This window comes from Ovis aries, chromosome 1, assembly GCF_016772045.2.
Source record: "Ovis aries strain OAR_USU_Benz2616 breed Rambouillet chromosome 1, ARS-UI_Ramb_v3.0, whole genome shotgun sequence".
In the NCBI taxonomy this organism is placed as follows: Eukaryota; Metazoa; Chordata; class Mammalia; order Artiodactyla; family Bovidae; genus Ovis; species Ovis aries.
Window position 1 is genome coordinate 66,773,960 of NC_056054.1, and position 26,896 is coordinate 66,800,855.

General features: G+C 39.7%; 1 protein-coding gene across 1 annotated transcript in view; it reads right to left on the reverse strand.

The window, feature by feature from the left end:
• Positions 1–26,208, reverse strand: part of LOC101120875 (guanylate-binding protein 6) — a 37,479-nt gene extending 11,271 nt beyond the window's left edge. The window contains exons 1-5 of the mRNA XM_004002177.5: positions 26,058–26,208; positions 21,339–21,547; positions 20,424–20,551; positions 7,982–8,091; positions 7,587–7,783 (exon numbers count right to left, since the gene is read on the reverse strand). Coding sequence (XP_004002226.2) covers positions 7,587–7,783; positions 7,982–8,091; positions 20,424–20,551; positions 21,339–21,528 — 625 coding nt within the window. The 5' untranslated portion in view covers positions 21,529–21,547; positions 26,058–26,208. The remainder of the gene's footprint in view (positions 1–7,586; positions 7,784–7,981; positions 8,092–20,423; positions 20,552–21,338; positions 21,548–26,057) is intronic.
• Between the last annotated feature and the right edge of the window lie 688 nt (positions 26,209–26,896).

Sequence of the window (26,896 nt, forward strand, 5' to 3'; positions counted from 1 at the left end):
ACTACCGCACAAGTCCATTCATCTCATATGCTAGTAAAGTAATGATCAAAATTCTCCAAGCCAGGTTTCAATAATACATGAACTGTGAACTTCCAGATGTTCAAGCTGGTTTTAGAAAAGGCAAAGGAACCAGAGATCAAATTGCCAACATCTGCTGGATCATCGAAAAAGCAAGAGAGTTCCAGAAAAACATCTATTTCTGCTTTATTGACTATGCCAAAGCCTTTGACTGTGTGGATCACAACAAACTGGAAAATTCTTCAAGAGATAGGACTACCAGACCACTTGACCTGCCTCTTGAGAAACCTGTATGCAGGTCAGGAAGCAACAGTCAGAACTGGACATGGAACAACCGGCTGGTTCCAAATAGGGAAAGGAGTACGTCAAGGCTGTATATTGTCACCCTGCTTATTTAACTTCTATGCAGAGTACATCATGAGAAACGCTGGGCTGAATGAAGCACAAGTTGGACTCAAGATTGCTGGGAGAAATATCAATAACTTCAGATATGCAGATGACACCACCCTTATGGCAAAAAGTGAAGAAATAAATAGCCTCTTGATGAAAGTGGAATAAGAGAGTGAAAATTTTGGCTTAAAGCTCAACATTCAGAAAACTAAGATCATGGCATCTGGTCCCATCACTTCATGGCAAATGGAGAAACAGTGTAAACAGTGACAGACTTTATTTGCGGGGCTCCAAAATCACTGTGGAGAAGGCAAAAGCACCCACTCCAGTACTCTTGCCTGGAAAATCCCATGGACGGAGGAGCCTGGTAGGCTGCAGTCCATGGGGTCACTAAGAGTCAGACATGACTGAGCGACTTCCCTTTCACTTTTCACTTTCATGCATTGGAGAAGGAAATGGCAACCCAGTCCAGTGTTCTTGCCTGGAAAATCCCAGGTACGGGGGAGCCTGGTGGGCTGCTGTCTATGGGGTCACACAGAGTTGGATATGACTGAAGTGACTTAGAAGTAGAAGAAAATCACTGCAGATGTTGACTGCAGCCACGAAATTAAAAGACTTACTCCTTGGAAGAAAAGCTATGACCAATATAGACAGCATATTAAAAAGCAAAGACATTACTTTGTCAACACAAAGGTCTGTCTAGTCAAGGCTATGGTTTTTCCAGTAGCCATGTATGGATGTGAGAGTTGGACTATAAAGAAAGCTGAACACAAAAGAATTGATGCTGTTGAACTGTGGTGTTGGAGAAGACTCTTGAGAGTCCCTTGAACTGCAAGGAGATCCAACCAGTCCATCCTAAAGGAAATCAGTCCTGAATATTCATTGGTAGGACTGATACTGAAGCTGAAATTCCCATACTTTGGCTACCTGATGCGAAGAACTGACTCGTTTGAAAAGACCCTGATGCTGAGAAAGATTGAAGGCAGGAGGAGAAGGTGACGATGGAGGATGAGATGGTTGGATGGCGTCACGGACTCAATGGACATGGGTTTGAGTAAACTCTGGGAGTTGGTATGTAAACTCAGGGAGGCCTGGTGTGTTGCAGTCCATGGGGTCACAAAGAGTCGAACATGACTAAGTGACTGAACTAACTGAAAAAGGGAAATGTTGAGACTGTAGAACACTATCACCCACATATTTGTTTATTAAGACAACTCTTGAAAGGGAGAGGAACTTCTATTTGTGAAGGGGGATTATTAGAATTGTTGCAAGCAATAGATAAATATTGCTGCTGGTTCCCATCAATAGGAGCCTTGGATTTAAAAGTCTGGGAAAAGGTTGGAGCCAAGTTTAAAAAAGAACATGCAAAAGGAACTCCACTCCTTATTTCTATTTGGAGTGTGTGGGCATTAATTAACTCAGTACTGGAACCTTTGCAGACTTCTGATTCTTTTGATGAAAATGATGATAATTCTCTTGAATAACCTCAAAGTTCAGAGTATGTGGAGTTGAGGGAAAGGGGAACCCATCTGCAAAACCTGCTCCTTCAGCTCCCGAAGAAGATGATGAGGGATTTTTTCCTCCATCTCCTCCCCCTCGTCCTCCAAATCAATATAGCAAGGTCAGTCACCAAATTATGTTCAATCAAGGTTATATACCAGGATTGGGACTGCACAAAAATCAACAAGGAAGAATTTATCCTTTGACTATTTAAGATTTCAAACCACCCTCTTTTCACCAGTGGCCACTGCTCCTATTAATCTTCCGCCACCCACACCCATACCTCTTAACTGGAAAACAGATCAACCTGTGTAGATAGAGCAGTGGCCCCTAAAATAAAACAAAACAAAACAAAACAAAAATGGAGGCTTTACATGAATTAATGAACAACTTAACAAAGGACATATTATTGAGTCCTTTAGCCCTTGGAATTTTCCAGTGTTCATTACACGAAAGAAATCTGGTTAATGGAGAATGCTTACTGATCTGAGAGCTGTTAATGCTGTTATTGTTTTAATGGGTGCTTTGCAGCCTGGTCTACCTAATCCTAGTATGACTCCAAGAAATTTGCATTTGTTTGCTATTGATCTTAGAGATTGTTTTTTTATTAGTCCTTTACATCCTGATGATAAACCTAGATTTGCTTTTTCAGTTCCTTCCATTAATTTAAAGGAGCCACATAAAAGATTTCAATGGACAGTATTACTTCAAGGTATTCTTAACAGTCCCACTATTTGTCAAAATTTTGTAGCCAAGACTTTACATCCAATGCAACAGCAATTCCCTTATGCATATATCATTCATTATACGGATGACATACTATGTGCCTACCTGAAATTGATAGCCTATAGGAATGTTTTTAAAGCTAAAGGAATGTTTGGAATGTACTGGCTTGTATATAGCTCCTGATAAATTACAATACACTGAACCTTTTCAGTACTCAGAAAATAAAGTCACTCATACTACAATCAAACCAAAAGAGGCAGATACACAGAGACTCAATTAAAACTTTGAATGACTTACAAAAATTACTAGATGTTAACTGGATTCGGCCTAAATTAGGGATTCCACTTTATTCTCTATCCCATTTATTCTATTAAGAGAAAATCCAGAGCTTAATAGCTCCCAACAAAAATTTCCTGAGGCTGAGAAAAAACTAGCAATTATAGAACAAGCTGTATAAAACTGCCAAATAGACAGAATAGACCCTTTAGAGCCTCTTCAGTTGTTTGTCTTCCCCACCCCTCATTCCCCTACTGGGTTGATTATGCAAACTCCTTTAATAGTTTTATGGATATTCTTAGCTAATTTACAAACAAAATTTATTACCCTTTACTTAGATATGGTAGCCAATATAATTCTAAAAGGAAAAGAGTGTGTTCAACAGTTTACTGGACATGATCCCTGCCTTACTTGGACTACACCAACTTCCAAGGAATTAAAATACTCTCTTCAAAATTCATTATCCATTATCTTGGCAACAAGCTTTAGCTGTCCAATATGTTGGACATATTGGCAACCACTATCCTGATTTGCCTATATCTTGCAGTTTTTAAAACAAACAAGATGGATTTTGCCTAGAATTACTAGTGTCAACCCCATTCCGTCTGTTCCTCTCAATTTTACAGATGGCACTAGCTGAGGGAAAGCAGGATATATAGGCATGTTTATGCTAGTAATTGAAACACCTGGATATTCTGCACAACAAGCAAAAATTCTAGCTATTATACACATATCACAAAATATTCCCCAAGCAATTAATATCTTATCTGATTCTCAATATTCTGTACATGTCACTAACATATATAAACAGCAACTATTAAGGATACTATCCCATCCACATTGTATACACTTTTTACAAATTTACAACAGGTGATTAGACACTGACAGTTTCCATTCTACATTACTCATATTCAGGTTCATACTATTTTACCAGGGCCTTTAACAGAAGGAAATCCTCAAGCCGACGCCCTTTTATTTCCAGCCTTTAAAGAGGCATCAGCCTTTCATGACCTGACACATTGTAATTCAAAATATTTAAAAACCAAGTTTCACATCACTCGGGCTCAAGCTAAACAGATTGTGAGCACTTGTCCTACATGTCAGATGGTTGCAATAACCATGTCTCCAACAGAAACTGGGGAAATTAATCCTCGTGGCCTGAGGCCAAGTCATATCTGGCAGATGGACGTAACTCATCTTTTGGAAAACTTGCTTATGTACATGTCATAGTTGATATTAACTCTAAATTTATCTGGGCACTGCTTGCTCTGGAGAATCTACAAGACATGTTATTTCACATTTGCATAGCTGTTTTGCTACTATGGGCCTCCCACAAAATATAAAAACAGACAATGGCCCAGCTTACAATAGTTCTGCTTTTAGGGAATTTTTTAAGGCTTGGTCTATGAAAACATCATACAGGAATTCCCTATAATCCCCAACGACAAGCTATTGTAGAACAAGCTAACAGATTCCTAAGGAAATGTTACAAAAACAGAAAGGGGGAGATGGAATGTCACTTCCACCACAGCAAAAATTATATAAAGCACTATTTACTTTAAATTTTTTGGCATCAAGATAATGATTTCACTGCAGCAGAATGGCATTTTATTAAGGAACAAAAAGAAATTTGCCCCAAACCACCTGTTTGGTGGTATGATCCAGAAACACACTCATGGCATAGGGGAAAACTGATAACCTGGGGAAGGGATTTCGCTTGTGTTTCACTAGTGATTCAGAAACACCCATTTGGATTCCCTCGCATCTTCTGAAACCATATCATGAGTGAACTCCCACAGAAGAGATGCTTCACATGGGATGTAGAGATCCCAGTAATGAGTTTCAAAAGCATCAGTTTGAAACAAAGATAACGATTCCCCTCCTGTCGACACATCAGAACAAGATCCCCACTTGGGGACAAATTAAAAGATGAACACAGAAATCGAGGAGGTCTTAGAAAATGAAGAGAAAGCTGTCACTCCTAACAACCTGGGTGTTGCCATGTTTGCTCTTATCACCACCGCAGTGAGTATACATACCCCTAGCAACAGCTGAATCTAAAAATTATACTTATTGGGCATGTAAGACTCTTGAGAGTCCCTTGGACTGCAAGGAGATCCAACCAGTCCATTCTGAAGGAGATCAGCCCTGGGATTTCTTTGGAAGGAACGATGCTAAAGCTGAAATTCCAGTACTTTGGCCACCTCAGGCCAAGAGTTGACTCATTGGAAAAGACTCTGATGCTGGGAGGGATTGGGAGCAGGAGGAGAAGGGGACGACAGAGGATGTGATGGCTGGATGGCATCACTGACTTGATGGACGTGAGTCTGAGTGAACTCCAGGAGTTGGTGATGGACAGGGAGGCCTGGCATGCTGCGATTCATGGGGTCACAAAGAGTCAGACAAGGCTGAGCGACTGAACTCAACTGAACTGATACCTAACCCCCCATTACAAAAACCTGTTGATTAGGGGGATTCTATGATCCTCATTTATGTTAATGATTTTTCCTGGATATCAGGACCTGAAGCTACATGCCTTCCTCTTTTTAAACAAGAGGAAGGGACTCCCTTCAGTGTTGCTTATGGGTATGAATCCTGGCCAATTTGTGTAGGACCAGCTACAGGATGTCTTAAATTACCTGTGCAAGCCTGGCTGTCCACCAATTCTTTAAATAGCAACTATACTCAGATTTAGCTACATCTTCTCTCTGGTCTGAGTTTTGCTTATAACAACTCAGAACCCGACAATGACACCAAATCGGACAGACCTTTATGCAAGCATCTCAAGCTATGCACTAAAAAACAAAATCATATTCAGTGGGATAATTGTTGTGGAACTGAGGGAGTAATTTTGATTAATGGTTCCTATGGAATTGTATGGGACTGGTCCCCTAAGGGGTAGGCAGTCTCTAATTGCTCTCATCAAAATCAGTCTTGCAATTCTCACAAAAGGCTGTGTTGGAAACTGCAAAAAGTCTTTCACCATACTAATATTACCACTCATTTAGATCATCCAATTATATGGCATGGTAGTGGCATGTCTCCCCGCTTCTCACAATTGGATCAAGGAATAGGGCAAGGAGAGATTTGGAAATTGGCTTTAAGTCTTAAAAAACTCCAAATTTGGGATGGATGTTATTCCCTGACATTTAATACCAGTGCAAACTGGACATTTTATATTCAGGCTTGTGTGAGAGATCCTTATGTACTCTTGAAAAGAACAATTTCTATCAATGAAAGTGTGCAAGAACTTTTTTGCCAGGATTGAAAATTATATACTTGCTTAAATTCTTCACTTTATAATTCTAATTGCTCATTTGTTATATGAAGAAGGAGATGGGGAATATGGCTTCCAGTAAATCAAACCAGACCTTGGGGAGGCTCTTCTGAAACACATCCTTTTAAAAGTTATAAAGAAAGTACTACAACATTCCAAAATGTTTACTGGACTCCTTATGGCAGCTATTATGGGAATTATTACCATAGCCACGACAGCAGTAATAGCCGGGGTGGCACTGCATCGAACTATATAAACGACTACATTTGTCCAGCAGTGGCGCCAAAATGCAAGTTCTGCCTGGGGAAGTCAAACCCACACAGATCAAGAAATTAGTGAACAAGTGAATGATTTAGAAAATGCAGCTCTCCTACTAGGGGACGAAGTACAAAATTTTAAGTTACAAACTCATCTTAAGTGTGATTGGAGTATCTCTTCATTTTGTGTCATACCTCGTAAGTATAATCAAAGTGCATATACTTGGGATCGATTATCTAAACATTTGAAAGGACACATTCATAATAATCTATCCTTAGATATTTCCCAGTTACAGGCTACTATTTCTAATATGCAGAATGCTCACTTACAATTACTCCCAGAAACTGATTTACTTGAAGAAATTGAGGAAAGCTTACATTAACTTAACCCCATGATGTGGATTAAAACTTTAGGAGGAGGATTGCTTGGTACTATAATATCAGGATGTAAATTTTTAACTGTTTTGTGTCTAGTCCTCAGAGGCATGAGAAAAACCATCCGAGAACTGATGAAAAAAGAAGTTGCTCAGACGGCGTATCTACTCCTGCAAAAACAAAAAGTGGGAGATGTAGTGGGAATTCCTAATAATATACTTTCACAGACTTGAGAAATTCCACAGAAATAGCACCTGGAAAAACAGCATATATTAAGAAACTGTGTTAACGATTATCTTTCATGTTTTTCTTAAGAATAATCTCCTTGTTACAAACCCCAAGGCCAGGCCCAGAAGGCAGTGTGACTGGGATCATGAAAGCATGGACCTTGGAACACCGGGTCCGCGTCAGGCGTGAACCCTGCCTATGCACTTGCTGATTGTTGAGACAAACCCAAAAGGAAACGGCCTGGGGTAAAAACAAAGAGATCTGGACTATGTCAGTGTAGTGTCTTGGGAAAGATAAGATAAAAAATAGTCTTGTAATCTGCAATTAGGAATCAAAGCTGGACTCAGGGTGGACTCTGCACCTCAGTCCCATAGAGGCTGCATGTCCCCTGACCCATTGCACCAGATTTCATGTTCTGTCTTCATTCTTGTCGCTCACTCCCGGACCATTAGGGCAACACAACCCCAGAGATGACAGACAGTGTTTAGTAAATCCCACCCTCCATTAGACCATCCACTGCCCGGGTCATGCTCTAATACCTGGAATCAGCTTCAAGGCATTCTCCAGGTACTGATCTTCTGTGATGGGGTGACCGTTTAACTTCAGCTCCAGGGTGAAATCCCGAACAGCCCAGATAAAGTCTGGAAAGAAACTCACAAACTCTGCGGAATCTTCTACTCCATCAGGTCTTGGAGAGGACTTGGCCTGGATGAGTTCTGTGAGCTCTGTCACATAGCTAGGACTTGGTTAAAGAAAAGCAACAGCCTCTGCACAATTCCTACATTTCCCTAATTAAAAAGTATTATCATCACTCTCTTTGGCCCTGGGTCCCCTATGCTCCACCAAAGGCAACTAAATGATAGAGAAGGAGAAATGACTCTATCATTTTCACCAAACTCGGTGAAACTTGGAGGTTCAGTTTCTGGAAGGATACTACAGCTGTTCCAGGGCCTGGTGGTTGATGGTGCTCGTGCTGTTGTAGACAAAGGTGCTACATAGAAGCACAGCCAGGGCAAAGATCCATGAGTCATTCTTAGGGTCACCCTAGAAATCACATTTAAACAAGAGGTTTAGGATTTTAGTCCTAAATTAAAAATTCATTCATCCATTGATTCTATCATGCTTTCATGTATTATTTCAGTTAACATACTCACCATGCATAGACACTATTTGAAGACAGATGCAAATACAGATATCAGCTTTGACAATTACAAAGACATTTTTTACGTTCGTGATTTTTTCATATATAAAGTGATTCTAATCTTCATAAGAATTTCTTTTCCCTCAATGGATGAAAGAAAATAACATATACATAAAATCTAGTACAGTACTTGGTATGTACTATGCATTCAATGATGAGTGTTAGTACTTCTTTGTTCCACGCGTATTTATTAATCATAGCTCATATAAAATAGACCAGAATTGGCATAACTGTGCTTTTAAATTATATTCAATCAATCAGTTCAGTTCAGTTCAGTTCAGTCGCTCAGTTGTGTCCGACTCTTTGCGACCCCATGAATCGCAGCACGCCAGGCCTCCCTGTCCATCACCATCTCCCGGAGTTCACTCAGACTCACATCCATCGAGTCAGTGATGCCATCCAGCCTTCTCATCCTCGGTCGTCCCCTTCTCCTCCTGCCCCCAATCCCTCCCAGCATCACAGCCTTTTCCAATGAGTCAACTCTTTGCATGAGGTAGCGAAAGTACTGGAGATTAAGCTTTAGCATCATTCCTTCCAAAGAAATCCCAGGGTTGATCTCCTTCAGAATGGACTGGTTGGATCTCCCCACAGTCCAAGGGACTCTCAAGAGTCTTCTCCAACACCACAGTTCAAAAGCATCAAATCTTCAGTGCTCAGCCTTCTTCACAGTCCAACTCTCACATCCATACATGACTACTGGAAAACCATAGCCTTGACTAGACAGACTTTAGTTGGCAAAGTAATGTCTCTGCTTTTGAATATACTATCTAGGTTGGTCATAACTTTTCTTCCAAGGAGTAACCATCTTTTAATTTCATGGCTGCAGTCACCATCTGCAGTGATTTTGAGCCCCCAAAATAAAGTCTGACACTGTTTCTATTGTTTCCCCATCTATTTCCCATGAAGTGATGGGACCAGAAGCCATGATCTTCGTTTTCTGAATGTTGAGCTTTAAGCCAACTTTTTCACTCTCCTCTTTCACTTTCATCAAGAGGCTTTTAGCTCCTCTTCACTTTCTGCCATAAGGGTGGTGTCATCTGCATATCTGAGGTTATTGATATTTCTCCTGGCAATCTTGATTCCAGCTTGTGCTTCTTCCAGTCCAGCGTTTCTCATGATGTACTCTGCATAGAAGTTAAATAAGCAGGGTGACAATATACAGTCTTGACGGACTCCTTTTCCTATTTGGAACCAGTCTGTTGTTCCATGTCCAGTTCTAACTGTTGCTTCCTGACCTGCATACAGATTTCTCAAGAGGCAGGTTAGATGGTCTGGTATTCCCATCTCTTTCAGAATTTTCCACAGTTTGTTGTGATCTACAGAGTCAAAGGCTTGGGCATAGTCAATAAAGCAGAAATAGATGTATTTCTGGAACTCTCTTGCTTTTTCCATGATCCAGCGGATGTTGGCAATTTGATCTCTGGTTCCTCTGCCTTTTCTAAAACCAGCTTGAACATCAGGGAGTTCACGGTTCACGTATTGCTGAAGCCTGGCTTGGAGAATTTTGAGCATGACTTTACTAGCATGTGAGATGAGTGCAATTGTGCGGTAGTTTGAGCAGTCTTTGGCATTGCCTTTCTTTGGGATTGAAATGAAGACTGACCTTTTCCAGTCGTGTGGCCACTGCTGAGTTTTCCAGATTTGCTTGCATATTGAGTGCAGCACTTTCACAGCATCATCTTTCAGGATTTGAAATAGCTCAACTGGAATTCCATCACCTCCACTAGCTTTGTTCGTACTGATGCTTTCTAAGGCCCACTTGACTTCACATTCCAGGATATCTGGCTCTAGAATAGTGATCACATCATCATGATTATCTGGGTCGTGAAGATCTTTTTTGTACAGTTCTTCCATGTATTCTTGCCACCTCTTCTTAATATCTTCTGCTTCTGTTAGGTCCATCCCATTTCTGTCTTTTATCGAGCCCATGTTTGCATGAAATGTTCCCTGGTATCTCTAATTTTCTTGAAGAGATCTCTAGTCTTTCCCATTCTGTTCTTTTCCTCTATTTCTTTGCATTGATCGCTGAAGAAGGCTTTCTTATCTCTTCTTGCTATTCTTGGGAACTCTGCATTCATATGCTTATATCTTTCCTTTTCTCCTTTGCTTTTAGCCTCTCTTCTTTTCACAGCTATTTGTAAGGCCTCCCAGACAGCCATTTTGCTTTTTTGCATTTCTTTTCCATGGGGATGGTCTTGATCCTTGTCTCCTGTACAATGTCACAAACCTCAGTCCATAGTTCATCAGGCACTCTATCTATCAGATCTAGGCCCTTAAATCTATTTCTCACTTCCACTGTATAATCATAAGGGATTGGATTTAGGTCATACCTGAATGGTCTAGCGGTTTTCCCTACTTTCTTCAATTTCAGTCTGAATTTGGTAATAAGGAGTTCATGATCTGAGCCACAGCTCCTAAATATCTACAAAAGTTACTCAATACTCTCCCACTGTTCTTAGATTTCAGAAAGCAATGTTAAAAATGACAATTATTCCTTTCAGGATGCCTGTTTCAAATAAGTGACAAACATCCATAACAATAATTGCAGCAAAGATGACAGTACCTATAGAAAGCTGACATCTTAGTAATGTATGTAAGCAGAGAAACTGATAGCTATAACATTAAATTAAAATGTATGTCTGTAAAGGAAGAACCGAGCTATGAAAGTTGGAGAAAGAATGTGACATGAAAGTTTCCTCGAAGTCTTGAACTGAGTATTAAAGAATTGGTAAAACGTGGACTTCAGGAAATGAAGGTGATCCCATAGACAGGAGCACTCACAGAGGCAAAATTAGAGATGGGAGAATACCGGGGTCTTATAATTAAAATAGAGCTATTTCATTTGACTGGAGCAGAGGGTGAGTGGAGAAGTGAATTTGAAGCTCTAGTGCAACCTGATGAAGGGCCTTAAAGGCCAGGCTAATTTGTTTATATAAATCATAGCATTTTCTAAATAGTAGCATAAATCTATATATTATTTCTACTGTAAAGAGTGTATTTAGGAGGGAACTGTAAAGATGGCAGAGGAATAGGACGGGAAGACCACTTTCTCCCTCACAAATTCCTCAAAAGAACATTTCAATGCCGAGCAAACTCCACAAAACAACTTCTGTAGGCTGGCAGAGGACATCAAGCAACCAGAAAAGCAGACCATTGTCTTCAAAAACAGGTAGGAAAGAATATAAAAGATGAAAAAGGAGACAAAGGAGGTGGGGAGGGAGCTCCGTCCTGGGAAGGGAAGCCCGTCCCGGGAAGGGAATTTTAAGAAGAGAGGTTTCCAAACACCAGGAAACACTCTCCCTGCCGAGTCTGTGGCGAGCCTTGGAAACACAGAGGGCAACATAACAGGAAGGAAAAATAAATAAATAATTAAAACCAACAGATTACAAGCCCAGCAGTAACTCCCCCAGCGGAAAAGCAGCACAGACGCCTGCATCCGCCACTGGGAAGTGGGGGCAGGGCAGGGAAGCGCGGGAGGCGCGGGCTGCGGTGCTTTGTAAGAATCGGGCAGGAACGCCCCACGCGCAACCAGACCGATCTAACTTGGGCTAGCAAACCAGACTGTGGGATAGCTACCGCACGAAAAGCTCGAACGTAAGACACCACCAGGACCAAGCACAGAACAAAGGACAGAACGGAAAAAGCCGGCTGCAGGCGATCCCCTGCCGGGGACAGGCAGCCAGAGCCGTACAGACTGGAAAGGGGCAATTGCAGACCCGGAGAGACTTTACTTACCTAACTGCAAGCAGGCTTCTTTGCTAAGACTTATGGGGGTGCTGGACAGTCACAATCTGCTCATGGGGGGTGCCAGCGGTCCACCCAGAAAGCTGAGCAGCAGCTGCAGAAAAGGTGACAAGCCGCGGCGATTGCGCTCGCCAAACTCCTGAGCTACTCAGACCTGGGAAGGGCACAAAGCGCAGTCCCAGCCGAATCTGTGCCTCTGAGGGCTGCCTGAGCGCCAAACCTGAGCGGCTTGGACTGGGGACGTGCACGCAGCCTAGGGCTGGCCCCAGACAGTTCCCGGCTGAGCATCATAGAGCTGGAGCAGTTTGTGCGCTGCGAGAAGGGACAGGTCAAGCGGGGCTGAGACACTGTGTGCACACGACAGTGCTATTTGTTTGCAGCATCCCCCCTCCCCACAGCGTGACTGAACTAGTGAGCCTAAAAAACCAGCAAACAGAAGAAGTTAAACAGAGGGAACCGCCTTGGAATTGATCCCACACGGCCCACAACATCAGAGAAGGGCCAGAAATATTTTTACTATTTTTAAATTTCATTCCTTTTTTTGTTTGTTTGTTTGTTTGTTTTCTTTTTTCTTTTTTTTCTAACTTTTTTTAAATTGTTAAGTCTTCTATTTCTCCTCTAATTTTTATTTCTATAACCTACTATTACTATTTTTTTAAAAAAAAAAGACTTCGGATGGTTGTTGGTGGGTTTTTTTTTTAATAATTCTTGTTTGTTTGTTTTTTCTTTCTTCCTTTTTCCTTCTACTTCTTTTCTTTAATATTGTATTTTTGAAAATCCAACCTCTACTCTAGATTTTTAATCTTTGCTCTTTGGTTTTTGTTGTCAATTTTGTACATTTAAAAACCCAAATTTCACTACCCAAGTTTACCTGAAAGCGAGATTACTGGCTTGACCACTCTCTCCTCCTTTGGACTCTCCTTTTTCTCCACCAGGTGGCCTCTGTCTCTTTTCTCCCCCATCTCTTCTCTATCCAACTCTGTGAATCTCTGTGTGTTCCAGACGGTGGAGAACACCTAAGGAACTGGTTACTGGCAGGATTTATCTCTCTCCTTCTCATTCCTCTCTCTTATCCTCCTGGCCACCTCTGTCTACTTCCTCCCTCTCCTCTTCCCCGTACAACTCCGTAAATACCTCTGAGCAGTCCAGACTATAGAGCGCACATAAGGAAGTGACTACTGGCTAGCTTGCTCTCTCCTCTTTTGATCTCACTGCATCTCATTCCAGTTACCTCTAACTACCCCCTCCATCTTCTCTTCTCCTTGTAACTCAGTGAACCTCTCTGAGTGTCCCTCAATGTGGAGAAACTTTTCATCTTTAACCTAGATGTTTTATCATCAGTGCTGTATAGATGGAGAAGTCTAGAGGCTACTGTAAAAATAAAACTGAAAACCAGAAGCAGGAAGCTTAAATCCAAAGCCTGAAAACATTAGAGAACTCTTGAATTCAGGGAACATTAAGCAATAGGAGCTCATCAAATGCCTTCATACCTACACCAAAACCAAGCTCCACCCAAGGGCCAACAAGTTCCAAAACAAGACATACCACTCAAATTCTCCAGCAACACAGAAACACTTCCCTGAGCTTCAATATACAGGCAGCTCAAAATTATTCCAAAACCTTTGATGTCTCATAACCCATTACAGGTCACTCCACTGCACTCCAGAGAGAAGAAACCCAGCTCCACCCACCAGAACTCCAACACAAGCCTCCTTAACCAGGAAACCTTGACAAGCCACTGATAGAATCCCACCCACAGTGAGGAAGCTCCATAATAAAGAGAACTCCACAAATTACCAGAATATAAAAAGGCCACCCCAAACGCAGCAATATAACCAAGATGAAGAGACAGAGGAATACTCAGCAGGTAAAGGAACAGGAGAGTTGCCCACCAAACCAAACAAAAGAAGAAGAAGTAGGGAATCTACCTGAGAAGGAATTCCAAATATTGATAGTGAAAATGATCCAAAATCTTGAAATCAAAATGGAATCACAGATAAATAGCCTAGAGACAAGGATTGAGAAGATGCAAGAAGGGTTTAACAAGGACCTAGAAGAAATAAAAAAGAGTCAAAATATAATGAATAACGCAATAAATGAGATCAGAAACACTCTGGAGGCAACAAATAGTAGAATAACGGAGGCAGAAGATAGGATTAGTGAAATAGAAGATAGAATGGTAGAAATGAATGAATCAGAGAGGAAACAAGAAAAACGAATTTAAAAAAATGAGGACAATCTCAGAGACCTCCAGGACAATATGAAACGCTCCAACATTCGAATTATAGGAGTCCCAGAAGAAGAAGACAGAAAGATCATGAGAAAATCCTTGAGGAGATAATAGTTGAAAACTTCCCAAAAATGGGGAAGGAAATAATCACCCAAGTCCAAGAAACACAGAGAGTTCCAAATAGGATAAACCCAAGGCGAAACACCCCAAGACACATAGTAATCAAATTAACAAAGATCAAACACAAAGAACAAATATTAAAAGCAGCAAGGGAAAAACAACAAATAACACACAAGGGGATTCCCATAAGGATAACAGCTGATCTTTCAATAGAAACTCTTCAGGCCAGGAGGGAATGGCAAGACATACTTAAAGTGATGAAAGACAGTAACCTACAGCCCAGATTACTGTACCCAGCAAGGATCTCATTCAAATACGAAGGAGAAATCAAAAGCTTTACAGACAAGCAAAAGCTGAGAGAATTCAGCACCACCAAACCAGCTCTCCAACAAATTCTAAAGGATATTCTCTAGACAGGAAACACGAAAAGGGTGTATAAACCTGAACCCAAAACAATAAAGTAAATGGTAACGGGATCATACTTATCAGTAATTACCTTAAACGTAAATGGGTTGAACACCCCAACCAAAAGACAAAGACTGGCCAAATGGATACAAAAACAAGACCCCTCCATATGCTGCTTACAAGAGACCCACCTCAAAACAAGGGACACATACAGACTGAAAGTGAAGGGCTGGAAAAAGATATACCACACAAATAGAGACCAAAAGAAAGCAGGAGTGGCAATACTCATATCCAATAAAATAGACTTTAAAACAAAGGCTGTGAAAAGAGACAAAGAAGGCCACTACATAATGATCAAAGGATCAATCCAAGAAGAAGATATAACAATTATAAATATATATGCACCCAATATAGGAGCACCGCAATATGTAAGACAAATGCTAACAAGCATGAAAGGGGAAATCAACAATAACACAATAATAGTGGGAGACTTTAATACCCCACTCACACCTATGGACAGATCAACTAAATGGAAAATTAACAAAGAAACACAAACTTTAAATGATACATTAGATCAGTTAGACCTAATTGATATCTATAGGACATTTCACCCCAAAACAATGAATTTCACCTTTTTCTCAAGTGCTCATGGAACCTTCTCCAGGATAGATCACATCCTAGGCCATAAATCTAAACTTGATAAATTCAAAAAATTGAAATCATTCCAAGCATCTTTTCTGACCATAATGCATTAAGATTAGATCTCAATTACAGGAGAAAAACTATTAAAAATGCCAACATATGGAGGTTGAACAACACACTTCTGAATAACCAACAAATCACAGAAGAAATCAAAAAGAAATCAAAATATGCATAGAAACTAATGAAAATGAAAACACAACAACCCAAAACCTGTGGGACACTATAAAAGCAGTGCTAAGAGGAAAGTTCATAGCAATACAGGCATACCTCAAGAAACAAGAAAAAAGTCAAATAAATAACCTAACTCTACAACTAAAGCAACTAGAAAAGGAAGAATTGGAGAACCCCAGAGTTAGTAGAAGGAAAGAAATCTTAAAAATTAGGGCAGAAATAAATGCAAAAGAAACAAAAGAGACCATAGCAAAAATCAACAAAGCCAAAAGCTGGCTCTTTGAAAAGATAAATAAAATTGACAAACCATTAGCCAGACTCATCAAGAAGCAAAGAGAGAAAAATTAAATCAATAAAATTAGAAATGAAAATGAAGAGATCACAACAGACAACACAGAAATACAAAGGATCATAAGAGACTACTATCAGCAGTTGTATGCCAATAAAATGGACAACGTGGAAGAAATGGACAAATTCTTAGAAAAGTACAATTTTCCAAAACTGAACCAGGAAGAAATAGAAAATCTTAACAGACCCATCACAAGCACGGAAATTGAAACTGTAATCAGAACTCTTCCAGCAAACAAAAGCCCAGGTCCAGACGGCTTCACAGCTGAATTCTACCAAAAATTTCGAGAAGAGCTAACACCTATCCTACTCAAACTCTTCCAGAAAATTGCAGAGGAAGGTAAACTTCCAAACTCATTCTATGAGGCCACCATCACCCTAATACCAAAACCTGACAAAGATGCCACAAAAAAGAAAACTACAGGCCAATATCACTGATGAACATAGATGCAAAAATCCTCAACAAAATTCTAGCAATCAGAATCCAACAACACATTAAAAAGATCACCATGACCAAGTGGGCTTTATCCCAGGGATGCAAGGATTCTTCAATATCCGCAAATCAATCAATGTAATTCACCACATTAACAAATTGAAAATAAAAACCATATGATTATCTCAATAGATGCAGAGAAGGCCTTTGACAAAATTCAACATCCATTTATGATAAAAAACTCTCCAGAAAGCAGGAATAGAAGGAACATACCTCAACATAGTAAAAGCTATATATGACAAACCCACAGCAAACATTATCCTCTATGGTGAAAAATTAAAAGCATTTCCCCTAAAGTCAGGAACAAGACAAGGGTGCCCACTTTCACCGCTACTATGCAACATAGTTCTGGAAGTTTTGGCCACAGCAATCCGAGCAGAAAAAGAAATAAAAGGAATCCAAATTGGAAAACAAGAAGTAAAACTCTCACTGTTTGTAGATGACATGATCCTCTACAGGGAAAACCCTAAAGACTCCACCAGAAAATTACTAGAGCTTATCAATGAATATACTAAAGTTGCAGGATATAAAATCAACACACAGAAATCCCTTGCACTCCTATACACTAATAATGAGAAAGTAGAAAAAGAAATTAAGGAAACAATTCCATTCACCATTGCAACGAAAAGAATAAAATACTTAGGAATATATCTACCTAAAGAAACTAAAGACCTATATATAGAAAACTATAAAACACTGATGAAAGAAATCAAAGAGGACACTAATAGATGGAGAAATATACTATGTTCATGGATCGGAAGAATCAATATAGTGAAAATGAGTATACTACCCAAAGCAATTTACAAATTCAATGCAATCCCTATCAAGCTACCAGCCATATTTTTCACAGAACTAGAACAAATAATTTCAAGATTTGTATGGAAATACAAAAAACCTCGAATTGCCAAAGCAATCTTGAGAAAGAAGAATGAAACTGGAGGAATCAACTTGCCTGACTTCAGGCTCTACTACAAAGCCACAGTCATCAAAACAGTATGGTACTGGCACAAAGACAGAAATATAGATCAATGGAACAAAATAGAAAGCCCAGAGATAAATCCACACACATATGGACACCTTATCTTTGACAAAGGAGGCAAGAATATACAATGGAGTAAAGACAATCTCTTTAACAAGTGGTGCTGGGAAAACTGGTCAACCACTTGTAAAAGAATGAAACTAGATCACTTTCTAACACCGTACACAAAAATAAACTCAAAATGGATTAAAGATCTAAATGTAAGACCAGAAACTATAAAACTCCTAGAGGAGAACATAGGCAAAACACTCTCAGACATAAATCACAACAGGATCCTCTATGATCCACCTCCCAGAATTCTGGAAATAAAAGCAAAAATAAACAAATGGGATCTAATTAAAATTAAAAGCTTCTTCACAACAAAGGAAAATATAAGCAAGGGGTAAAGACAGCCTTCTGAATGGGAGAAAATAATAGCAAATGAAGCAACTGACAAACAACTAATCTCGAAAATATACAAGCAACTTATGCAGCTCAATTCCAGAAAAATAAATGACCCAATCAAAAAATGGGCCAAAGAACTAAATAGACATTTCTCCAAAGAAGACATACGGATGGCTAACAAACACATGAAAAGATGCTCAACATCACTCATTATTAGAGAAATGCAAATCAAAATCACAATGAGGTACCACTTCACACCTGTCAGAATGGCTGCGATCCAAAAATCTGCATGCAATAAATGCTGGAGAGGGTGTGGAGAAAAGGGAACCCTCCTACACTGTTGGTGGGAATGCAAACTAGTACAGCCACTATGGAGAACAGTGCGGAGATTCCTTAAAAAATTGCAAATAGAACTACCTTATGACCCAGCAATCCCACTGCTGGGCATACACACCGAGGAAACCAGAATTGAAAGAGACACATGTACCCCAATATTCATCACAGCACTGTTTATAATAGCCAGGACATGGAAACAACCTAGATGTCCATCAGCAGATGAATGGATAAGCAAGCTGTGGTACATATACACAATGGAGTATTACTCAGCCATTAAAAAGAATTCATTTGAATCAGTTCTGATGAGATGGATGAAACTGGAGCCGATGATACAGAGTGAAGTAAGCCAGAAAGAAAAACACCAATACAGTATACCAACACATATATATGGAATTTAGAAAGATGGCAATGACGACCCTGTATGCAAGACAGCGAAAAAGACACAGATGTGTATAGAGGACTTTTGGACTCAGAGGGAGAGGGAGAGGGTGGGATGATTTGGGAGAATGGCATTCTAACATGTATACTATCATGTAAGAATCGAATCGCCAGTCTATGTCTGACGCAGGATACAGCATGCTTGGGGCTGGTGCATGGGGATGACCCAGAGAGATGTTATGGGGAGGGAGGTGGAGGGGGGTTCATGTTTGGGAACACATGTAAGAATTAAAGATTTTAAAATTAAAAAAATAAAATTAAAAAAATTAAAATGCAAAAAAAAAGAGTGTATTTAAGCTGCTGCCTAGAGCAAATGGAAAAACTGATTTATGTCAGGACAATTTTATATGGGAATTTGGGGGAAAATATTCTATTTATTACTTTATTTCCCCAAAACTCAGTCTTAGAAAATAATCAATTAGAAGAAGAAGTGGCATTTATGGCAAACAATCAATTATTTCAACAACAAGACTATATCATTGTTTGTATATGACTTTCAAGATAAAAACAGAATTTTAATTCTCCTTTAGGAAGATATATTAAAAGCCATAGAAATTTAGGTACTATTTCCAAATAAGTCTGAAGTTAATGAAACAAAGAAATGTAACTTCTTTCACCCATTAGTAGAAAGCTAAAATACCGAAAAAATCCATCTTAAAATGTTTCTTGTAGGACAAACATATGTTTTATAGAACCATCACATCTAGAGGTATCTCACAGCTTTCTAAAATGTTCTGTGAGCAGTTGATGAATTTCATCATAGAAAATGTAAACCCATCTCTTAACTCCAACCTTTAAATACACTCTTCGTCTGATAGCTAAGAAGATGAACCAAAAATCCTTCCTCTCACCCAGATTGATGTTTCTCCTCTTCTTTACCAACACACCTTTATAACTTAACTGTAAGTGATGGAAACTGTCAAGTCCTGCCTGGATCAGCTTTCAAGACTTATTCCCCAGCTGTTGGGAGTGCCAGTGAAAGAGTCTTCAGGTGTTAGCCGTATTAATTAGAAAGGCTCCCAAAGTAACTTTTCGATAATTTTCTAGCACCATTGTCCCAAGTCAGAGCAACTCAAAAGGACCATTCTTGCCCAGAGCTCTCAGGGAATTGACAGGAGTTGGTGATTGCAATGTAGTTCAAATTCCTCCTCTCTCCAACCTGCTTCTTTACCAATCACCCTTTATTAAATCTGACTGTACATGTGTGGTCTTTGAGAACAAGACCTTTACTTTGGTCACTGATATCTACCTTATTTGGGCCTAAGAATCCACCTGTAATGCAGGAGACTCGGGTTTGATCCCTGGGTCAGGGAAGATCCCCTGGAGAAGGAAATGGCAATGCACTCCAGTATTCTTGCCTGGGAAATCCCACAGACAGAGGAGCCTGGTGGGCTACAGTCTGTGGAGTCACAAGAGTCAGACACAACTTAGCAACTAAACCACCAACACAATCTACATCCTTAAGTCCAAAGGCCTAGAATTCAGCTGTTCAATAATTATTTATTAAAAGAAATCAAGTCATCCATGCAGTGCCAAGAAATAAAATATTTGATTTAATATATACCTAATAACTTTTCCTAGAAGTGGGATTTTTTTTTTTTTTTTTTTTTAGAAGTGGGATTCAAACAAACCATAGTTTGCCTCATTTACTATAGTTGATTTCTGGATTTTACAAGTAGACGATAGCAGCTAAAGTTCTACAATCATCAAGCAATAAGGAGAAAACCCAGAATACAAAGGATTTATCTGTGACCTTCCACCTCACCTTTTCCACATCCCCCAAGCCCTCGGTGTCCAGAAGGACCAGGGTGTGGTTCTCCTTGGAGGGGTGGGGCACACACCACATCCAGATGCCCTTGGTTTCAGACTGCACTGTGGACCCCAGAGGGAAACCTGCAAAGGGAGGGGAGAAAGCAATATGCAATCACAGCAGATAATCTAAGCCACCAAGGGGTTACAAAGTCAGACTTTCTAGAATGTGAGTACCTTAGTACATGTGATGGTGCTGTCTCTACCTCAACAAGAATGCCCTACCCTGTGTGTTCTCTGTTTCAAGGAGAAGGTGACATTAATCGTGATAATGATACCAGCATGGAGATAAAGAGGTATCCATGAATCAGATAAAACAGAAGCTATGGCTAACTGTAACAAGAGCATTTTGAAAGAATGGTGAGTTTCAAAAGTGGAGAAGTGGATTACAGTGAGATACGGGCATGGAAAAAAAGTAAAAAATAGAAATTGAGATTGTATTTTTTCCAGAAAAAATTATTTTTTAAAATGTAGGAGAGTTCAAGAGGTTTTAGCCCCAATAGGATATGAAATCCAGGAAGAATTTTTAAGATGATAGATAATGAAATATCTTTATATGTTGTTGAGAATATTCAATGAAAAACAAAATGTTTTGAAAGTGAGAAGACAACTGCAAGAACACAGTATTTAATCAGGTAGGATAAGGTAGGATTTTTGCATATGTTGAAGAAATTTTGCTTTACAGGAATAAAACAGAGAACATGATAATAGATCACAATAAGGTAGTGATTTAGTGGTGACAATTAGAAGTGGGAGATTGGCTTATTCAGAGGAATTTGTTTCTCCCTTCACATGACCAAGGAAGAAAACTAGGAAACTAAGCTGTCAGCTAGAATCAAACAACTGGGCTCTAACCAAGTACAACACTCACCATGGTTCTGTCCTGCAAGACGGTTCATCAAGTAGGATTTGCCTGTACGATACAGTCCTACAATGGCCACCACCACCACTGGCTGAGAAATCTTCTCAAGAATCTGTAGAGCTTTCTGGTTCACTGACAGAATCTCATTGTCATTTTCCACCAGACAAATGGGGTCCATCATGTTGGGTCCTGATGCCATGGCAACCTAGAAGAGCTTTCTAGTAGAAATAAGATTACAGGCAGAGTTATACAAGAGCTTTCTAGTAGAGATAAGATTACAGGCAGAGTTATACAAGGCATCTGTCAACTTCAAATTCAGTAAGACTTCTGTACTTTCCATGAGACAACAGGTAACCTAGAATTAGCATACTACAGAGGTTTTCCTCCATCATTTCCTCAAATCTCTGATGATGTTTTTAACAAAACACAAACTATTATCACTATCTATAATTTTACTTCAAGAATAATAATAATAATAAAATCCAAGTTATTGTTACCATGCACTAAAGGCCTACAACATACTAAGCCCCAATCCTAAAAGAAATGAATCCTGAATATACATTGGAAGGACCAATGCTGAAGCTGAAGCTCCAATATTTTGGCCACTTGATGCAAAGAGCTGACTCACTGCAAAAGACCATGATCCTGAGAAAGACTGAAGGCAGGAGGAGAAGGGGATGACAAAGGATGAGATGGTTGGATAGTATCACCAATTCAATGGATATGAATTTGAGCAAACTCTGGGAGATGGTGAAGGACAGGGAAGCCTGGCATGCTGTAGTCCATGGGGTTCCAAAGAGTCAGACATGACCTAGTTACAGAAAAATGAACAATGAACAATGATACATAAAATATATGTGTGATGCTATTCAGTAGCTCAGTCATGTCTGACTATTTGTGACCCCATGAACTGTAGACCACCAGGCTCCTCTGTCCATGGAATTTCCCAGGCAAGAATACTGGAACACATTGCCATTTCCTACTCCAGATGATCTTCCCACCCCAGAGATTGAACCCCCTGTCTCCTGCACCTTCTGCATTGGCAGGCCAATTCCGTACCACTGAGCCACATGGGAAGCCTGCATAAAGCACAAACCCAGCTAAGTTCATATTTAAAAGAACCAACCATGCTATTCGAGACTTGGAACATTCAGCCTCATTCCCCAACCTCTGGGGATCAAAGAAGAGCTGAAAGTTGAGTAATCATCAATGACCAATGATTTAATCAACCATAGCTATTGAATGAGTCTTCTATTTAAAAAACTGAAAAAAAAAAAAAAAAAAAAAAAAGCTAACTAAAATGGTTCAGAGAGCTTCTGGCTTGATAAACATGGAGGTTTCCAAAGGATAGCATGTCCAGAGGGAACATGGAAACTCCATACCCCTTTCTTGCTGCTGCTGCTGCTGCTGCTGCTACTAAGTCGCTTCAGTTGTGTCTGACTCTGCGCAACCCCACAGACGGCAGCCCACCAGGCTCCTCTGTCCCTGGGATTTTCCAGGCAAGAACACTGGAATGGGTTGCCATTTCCTTCTCCTACCCCTTTCTTACTTTCATGCATTTCTTCTCTCTTGCTCTTCCTGGATTGTATCTTTTTTTTTTTTTTTTTTTTTTAATAAATCAGTAACCTAGCAAGTAAACTATTTTTCCTGATTTCTGTAAACCTTCCTAGCAAATTATTGAACCTGAGGAGAAGACTGTGGGAACCTCCACTGTATAGCCAGTTAGAAGCCCAAGTGACAACCTAGACTTGCAATTTGTGTCTGAATTGAGGGACTCAACCCTTAACCTGTAGACTGTGGAGTATGGACTAACTTTGAAAAATTAGCGAGTCAAAATTGTTTACTATGATTATATGCCCACATAACTGATGACCAGAAGTGAAATATGGAGAACAGAAACTTGAGAGGAGAAGCTGAATTTTTCCTTTTCAGGGTAAAGACAAACAACAGATGATCAGAAGCCCTGAGGAGAGACTCTCTGGAAAATTATGATATTTTAAAGAAGCACATATATGGGAAATTTGAAAAGGCACACACAGGCCCAGGGAAGATGCATAAAAGAAAAGCCTAAAAAGACTTTACTGTTTCTCTTTAGCTTAATCCCAAACCTCAAAACCAAGGACAACTTTCATGAAAGACTTCCTTGGAACAAAACTGGTATACAAACAATTCAAAATGTGACTGCTTTTACGAATGCCCAACATCACTAATTACTGCTGCTGCTGCTGCTGCTACATCACTTCAGTCGTGGAGAACTGCAAATCTCCAATATTTGTTATTTGGGTTTGGGGTGGGGTTTTTTTTTTTCCTTTTAACAATAGCCCTTCTTATAGGCCATTTATTTTTTTTAGAATCTTACAGAAAAACCTGAACCAACTTTTTAACCAACCCAATATATTTAGAGAGATAAAGTAAATGTAGCAAAAGATGACCACTAGGTAAATCTATATGAAAAGAAAATGAGATTTCTTTGCAACTGTTTTCTAAGGCAAAGTTTGATTTGAAAAATTAAATATTAAAAGCACTATTATACCGTGGATCTCTTGGCATATTTTTGGTTGCTATTATGCTAAAAGTTCCCTATAATATCTATGCATATTTCATTATCAGAATGTATAAGCATGATATTATATTCAATTATCTAAAATATTGTTTTATATTTACAGGTCAAACATTCTAGATACATTTAATACTATCAAAAGAGACTTCAAAAACCAAACAAACAAACGAATCACTCTATTAGTTACTACTCATGTAGTCTTAAACAAGGAGCCCCACCTAGTTAAACTTAAGTTTTTAAAGATAATTATAGGGGTAATGTGAGAAAAATTATAGACCCAGTATGGTGGATGTTTTGATAATAAAATTAGATACTATAAGCTTGTATCTAAGCATAGCACACAACAGAAAATAGAATTTCAGAACATGTTTGTTGAATTAGATGAAGATTTATCCACAAAAATTGCACTGAACAGATTGGTCCATTAGGTTCTGCATTTGAACACAATCTGTGAACTCCAGGTTACTAAGAAACAAGGTCTACAAATAAAAAAATTTTTATCAGAGAAAAGCAGCAAGCAGTTTCATACATTGCTCCTGCACCATTTGCTTTTGTCTAGTTCTTCAGTGTGGAAATCAAGAATACAAAGGGAAACAGGAGCCTCTAAACCATACTATAATTCCTAGAATTGTCCAGTTCCCTCCTTAAAGGGAAGGTTACAGGAAGCTGTAGGAAGATGTGAGATGAACCACTGCAAACAACTTTATAAAAACCAGTTCTGTCTTCCCCTTAATAAATCATTCATCCACGCATTGTCTGTTGTGTCTCTTTGTGACTCCACGGACTGTAGCCTGCCAGACTCCTCTGTCCATGGGATTTCCCAGGCAAGAATACTGGAGTGGGTTGCTATTTCCTCCTCCAGAGGATCTTCCCAATCCAGTGATTAAACCCACAACTCGGGCATCTCTTGCTTAAAAGGCAGATTCTTTACCACCGAGCCACTTAGGAAGCCCCCCACACACACCTCCCTCGATGAATATTCTGCTGCTGCTGCTGCTGCTAAGTCACTTCAGTCATGTCTGACTTCATGCGACCCCATAGACGGCAGCCCACCAGGCTCCCCCATCCCTGGGATTCTCCAGGCAAGAACACTGGAGTGGGTTGCCATTTCCTTCTCCAATGCATGAAAGTGAAAAGTGAACGTGAAGTTGCTCAGTCGTGTCCGACTCCTAGTGACCCCATGGACTGCAGCCTACCAGGCTCCTCTGTCCATGGGATTTTCCAGGCAAGAGTACTGGAGTGGGGTGCCATTGCCTTCTCCAATGAATATTCTACCTCTAATCAAAAATACCCCATCCATTCAATGATAAAAATAAGAAAAAAGATGAAATCAAAAAACCCTACAAGGATGCCCCCACACTCTCCCCTGAGTATGCCTTTTTGCTTTTGCCTCAGTAAACTGCTTCTTTGTTCTCTTTGCTCAAAAAGCAAACAAACAAACAGAAAAACCCACTGATCTGTAGATCTCTGATTTCTTACTGTGAATGGGCTACAAAATTCTGAACTTCAAATTAACAAAGTGCAGCTGTTCAGTCCTACTCAGGATTGGTTTTCTAAATTTGATCTACAGAAGAATTATCCAAAGGGATTGTTAAACCCAGATGGTATACATTTTTTAAATGCTACAAACAGCTCCAACTTCATAACCATGAAAAGCAAACCAACAAAAAGAACAGATGGGAGAGGAGAGAGAGAGAGAGAAGGAGAAGAGAATGAGAGTTTTGATGAGATTTTAAATCTTTAATTATTAAAAATCAGCTATGTGGGTACTAAATTTATCTGTACATAGATAAATTTTCAGAGCTCTCTCTGTGAAGCTTTCTTAAGTATGACTGATACAAAGATGAAAAGAAATGATCTCTTTAAGTTATAATTTCCTGTAACCACCTTGGCAGGAAATATCTTGTTCTCTGAGTTCAAATGCCAGCCACAGAGCTAGACAAAGCAAGACAGGCAAAATCCCATAAGGGCTCTTTCCAGAAGCAGCACATCCAGGAAGACACAGTGTGCCTGTCACTTTGCAGCCCTACTGATCCAAACAGAGAAGCTGTAGCTCCCCAAATAAAGCCAGCTGTAGACCTCTGCCCTCCAGACAATAAGCAATCTGCTCTTCAATTGTCACATTGAATCAGAAATAATCTTAGATAGCACATAAAAGATGGACATACCTGCTCCACACACCAGGAGTCCAAGAACGGTTCCAGTTGCCTTTCACCCTTTGCTCACTTGCTCCTTCCACCCCTTTGTCTCTCCTTTATCAAAGGTAAAGAAGACTGAGCAAGCCAGTCCTCTCTTCCAGTATAGTGATGTGTTTAAACTGAAATTGAAAGTAATTCATGCTCTTTCTGAGGTAGCAGAGTCATGCCAGATTCTATGACTACAGCACAAACATGGGTGTGTGGAGCAGAGTGAGAGGAAATTAGAAAAAGCCAGTCCAGAATGACTGAATTAGGATTGCAGAACGTGAATCCTAACACACTCCACCACTTTTCTATGGTGGAATTTCAGCCACGGTAAAGGCTTCCATGGCCTCTCTTCTCTCCTGGGCGTAAGACTGCTTGAAGCAAGTGAAATTGAGCTGTGTAAACCAAGTATGTTTCAAGCATTTTTTTTTCTCAGCAAGGATTCCTTGGCACTGTGTTAGTGAAGAACTCTTAAACATTTTAAATCTGTTCCTTAATACATATATTTAATGAAACAAGTATCTTTTAAAATAAAAAGATAAGTAAAGGTGAAAATGAGTAACCCTTCATGGTATTATCCAAGGTGCTCACTACTGGCTGGACATTTTCATACTTCCCCAAAACATGAGCCCTCAACTAACATAGGTACCACCCGCCTTTCTACAGAAATTTAGCCAATTGGACCAGTTTCAAAGGGGTTTATTTGATCAGGTAAGAAAGTGATTGGGTGTACATGTTTGTTAGTGAGGAAGGCAATGAAGCCATGTAAAAAGAAAAACAGGTTTGGTAGGAAGATGCCCAAGGAGGTCAGGCCGTGAGGCTCC